The following is a 3,892-nucleotide window of genomic DNA, read 5'->3' as shown; positions in this document are numbered from 1 at the left end:
CGCTGAGCCTTGCTCTAATTTAATTTCCTCTGTCCGCGCTGGGCCTTTTGCAATAACTTCATTTATTAGACAGGATATTGTCCCAGAAATAATTGCAATTGAACAATATCATTTTATTTTAGGATGATGATTGTCCATGTTCTCTGTAACGTCTTCTACACTTTTTAAATATCATAACTCATTCTAATGTGTCTCTGACATGTCTGGCCAGGGATTACAGATGAAGTAACCTTAAACACATGTACAGCAATGTTTTCTAATGTCCCTAAAAAAAATCTTAATTAATAAAGAAAGTTAAAAGACAAAGGATAATGCAGCCACGTTTTAAATTGGTTGGGAAAAATAATAATTATGGAAATGTTTGTTGCACTCAATTAAGGTTTTATCACCAAAAAATAGCTAAAAACCATAATTAATAGCAATTAATACCAAACACAGAGGACAAAATAAGCCCAGTTGTAATAAATTACATCTTCAAATGCTTCTGCTTCTCTTTGGCCAACTACTGCACAAAGTAAGTAACTCTCAAGTACTTGAGAGTCTGTGTTATTCTTTTTTTGCACCCTTAACAGCTTTTAATTTCACAGCGTGGTAAAATTAACCAATTAAAAAAAAATGTGACAAAGGACTCTAACCCAGGCACTTCAACAAAACCAATCATTTCGAGCAGCTTCAGCACAAGCTTCAGTCTTGTTTTTGGTTTTCTGCACACGCTAATTATTCAACCATCTGCAAACAAATATAACTTAAACCCTAGACTCTGAAAACCATTTTCCTGCAACCCACTTCAACTTCTTTGACTATTTGTAATCTTTCTCGGATGTTCTTGTTCAATGACTCACCGACAGTAACCAGACACACATTTTAATTTTCACTTCAGAGAAATACAGGAAAGAACAGTCTCTCATCATAAGAAAATAAGAAAAACGTCTCTACAGGGCAGAGTCACTGCATATAAGCCGCACACAGATACTGGATTATCAGGAAACAATGATTATTTGTCCTTCATAGCTTCAACATATCAGGTGACATTTATAAGCTGTACAAAAAAACGGAATAAAAACAGTAAAGGTAGAGTGAACATTTAGAGAAAATCTAATCAGAAGTGCTAGGAGATGGAGATAAAGGAGCTGATTTCATGTATTTTCTGGTCTGATCTACCAGCTAATAAAGTTCAACCATGTGTCCTTTTCCTTGTTGAAGTTCTCCGCCCATTGAAGAGTAAACACTAAGTGATAGTCCGTCTGATTGGGTTTGTAGTCCAGTTACAAACTTGGGAAGAGCCATTTCTATCTGCGTCCCTTTCTTCCATCGGTTCAACGACTTAATGGTGACGCTTGCGAAGACGTTTCCACGGTTGAACAGCCCTTCCCAAGTAACTCGGACCAACGCTGGGAATAAAGAGCAGATTGTTGGCTTCGTAGAAGTTCTTTCTTTCTAGTCATAGTTGAACGAACCAAAGGAAAGCCGTTGGAGGCAAAGTAGGTGAAGATGCCGTCAAAGTAGTGCTCAGAGTCGGAAATAAAACTGTTAGGGGGATGGATATAAAGGTTTGGAGATGTCTTTTCTTGTCGAGTCAGCCACATGTCCTTCTCCTTGTTAAACTTCTTGACCCACTGGCCTGTAAGCACATAGTCTGGCTAATTGGGTTGGCAGTCCAGGTACAACACCTCACATTTTTCTTGTGTACAGCCTTCTCTGTCTGCGTCCATTCCTGACATTGGTAAAAGGACTTAATGGTCAAGATTTCTGGCCTGAAAAGAAGTGTCCTAATATCGTCCGTTAACATGCGTTCTCGTTCCCTGGTTGTGCTACGGGTGAACAGCCAACGCTGGACCAAAAGAGCAGATTGTTGGCATTGCAGAAGTTCTTAATGGCTTTCCAGTTCTGTTAGTACAAGCCAAAGAGAAGCCATTAGATTCAAAGTAGGTGTAGATGCTGTCGAAGCAGAAAAACTGGTATTGAAATGGACATAAAGGAGTAGGAGCAGACTATTTATTTTGGTCTGATTCACTAGGGAAATTAAGTTCACATCAGCCATGTGTCCTTCTCCTTGTTGTAGTTCTCTGCCCATTGTCGAGTGAGCACTAAGTAGTGGTCCGGCTGATTGGGTTGGTAATCCAGGTACAAACGCGTCACTGTTTTCTTGGGTACAGCCTTTTCTATCTGCGTGCCTTCATGCCATTGGTTAAAGGACGTAATGGTGACGATTTCCGGCCTTACAGACAAAGCCGCCTGCAAGGACGTGTCGTAGTATCGCCCATTAACGCGGTTCCTCGTGTTGTGGTTGTTCCACGGGCGAACAGCCGTGTCCACGTACCCCGGACCAACGCTGGGAATAAAGAGCAGATTGTTGCCATCGCAGAAGTTCTTGATGGCTTTCCAGTTCTGGTGGGACGAGCCAAAGGAGAATCCGTTGGAGGCGAAGTAGGTGTAGATGCCGTCAAAGCCGCTAGCTAGGATGTCGTGTTTGTGGCGCTCCTCCACGATAAGGGCGAGGAAGACGCCGTCGTAAGGCGTGCCCCGGATACTGTGGGAACCTTTAGGGCTGAGGAGATCGGCCCAGGACTCGGCTGGCATCAGGTAGGAGTCGTAGACGTAAAACAGAGGCAGGACTCGCCCCGTGCTGGACCTGAATCTGTAGAAGGCGCCATGCTTTCCATACCTGAGGAAAACAAGAGAGGGGGGATTTCAAGCTTTTGCAATGTCCATGGAAAAACATTTTGAAAAGAATCGCTTTAATGTCTTTTTCAATTGCAGGCTAAAATTAAGTGAAATTAATATTTAGTGGCTTGCATTGTTCTTTTGTGTGCTAGTAAAGGGTGTTTTTTTCTACAACTGGGAGTAGCCAAAGTCATAAAGTTACCAATTCGTTCAAGTTCTTTAAATTGTAAAAAGTATTGATTTGTGAAGCTTTAAGGGCTGAGGCTCTCCGGCTTATCATATAGTCACTGCAGTAAAAAGACTACAGCCTCCGGACATGTTCTCTTTTTAAATGACAACAATGCGAGTCACTTGCATATACGATGTAGGATGACGGACATAAAGTTAAATTGCATCAGTAGGTCAGATGCCTGAGTGACCAATCTTCTAATTTGTAGTCTTGTTTGATTTATTTTATACTAGTATATTCAAATAAAAGTATGCTTGAATGCCACATGTAGCACATTTTATAACAAAAGGTTTTACAGGCTTTCAGACACTGAGAAAATATGTATGCTTTACTGAAAACCATCATGTCTTTTTCTGGCCCTCCACTTTTTCTTTCATTTTATACAGATGGCCAGCACAGTGGGTTTCTGAAAAATATTGGCAGGAATATAAAGAGCAAAAAAGGGACGCTCTCTAACCTTTGCTTTGAATTTGCTCCAGTATTTATATGAACATTGTAAATGTGCTGCTGCTGAGAGTCAATAGCCGCTTTCACACCAAGTACTTTGCCGTACTTAGTTCCCAGCACTTAGTACCCCCATGGAAATAAGAGCCGATCGCGTTCACACCGGAATCGCAAATGAAGCCGCTGACGTCACTTCTTCTTCTTCTTCTGCTTTGGGTTTACTGGCAGGCCGCAAACAACTTCACGGCGTATACTGCCACCTGAAGTCCCCGGCCAGAAGTCCCCGGAGTTGCGGACTGGCAGCAGCTTCTACTGAAGCCTTCCGAGTAAATCGCCAGAACGCCGACACCTCCTGATCTTTCCACCGCTCCCATGTTTTTTTTGTGTTGCCATAAGTTATTCTCTCTCCGTTGGTGCGCGGGGCTAATGTTAATAATGCTAATGCCAGCAAATACAATGGAGGCTTCGAAAAACTTATGAGCATCCTTATGTTCGAACATGGTGTTTGTTATGGCCAATCCATGACTAGCACAGAAGTCCAGTAACAAACCACCA

At 42.0% G+C, this 3,892-nt stretch overlaps 1 protein-coding gene across 1 annotated transcript; it reads right to left on the bottom strand.

Moving 5' to 3' along the window:
• Positions 1 to 519: 519 nt before the first annotated feature.
• On the bottom strand, positions 520 to 2,673 carry LOC104941001 (glycoprotein endo-alpha-1,2-mannosidase-like protein; the record flags this gene model as incomplete). The annotated part of the gene is made up of 1 exon (XM_010766033.1): positions 520 to 2,673. A coding segment is annotated over one exon (645 nt), but the record flags the coding sequence as incomplete, so codon positions are not given.
• Positions 2,674 to 3,892: the final 1,219 nt, after the last annotated feature.

This window comes from Notothenia coriiceps, unplaced genomic scaffold (genome assembly GCF_000735185.1).
Source record: "Notothenia coriiceps isolate Sejong01 unplaced genomic scaffold, NC01 NC01_scaffold00002914, whole genome shotgun sequence".
Taxonomy (NCBI): Eukaryota; Metazoa; Chordata; class Actinopteri; order Perciformes; family Nototheniidae; genus Notothenia; species Notothenia coriiceps.
Note: the sequence above shows the minus strand (reverse complement) of the source record. Positions and strands in the feature narration are given on the sequence as shown.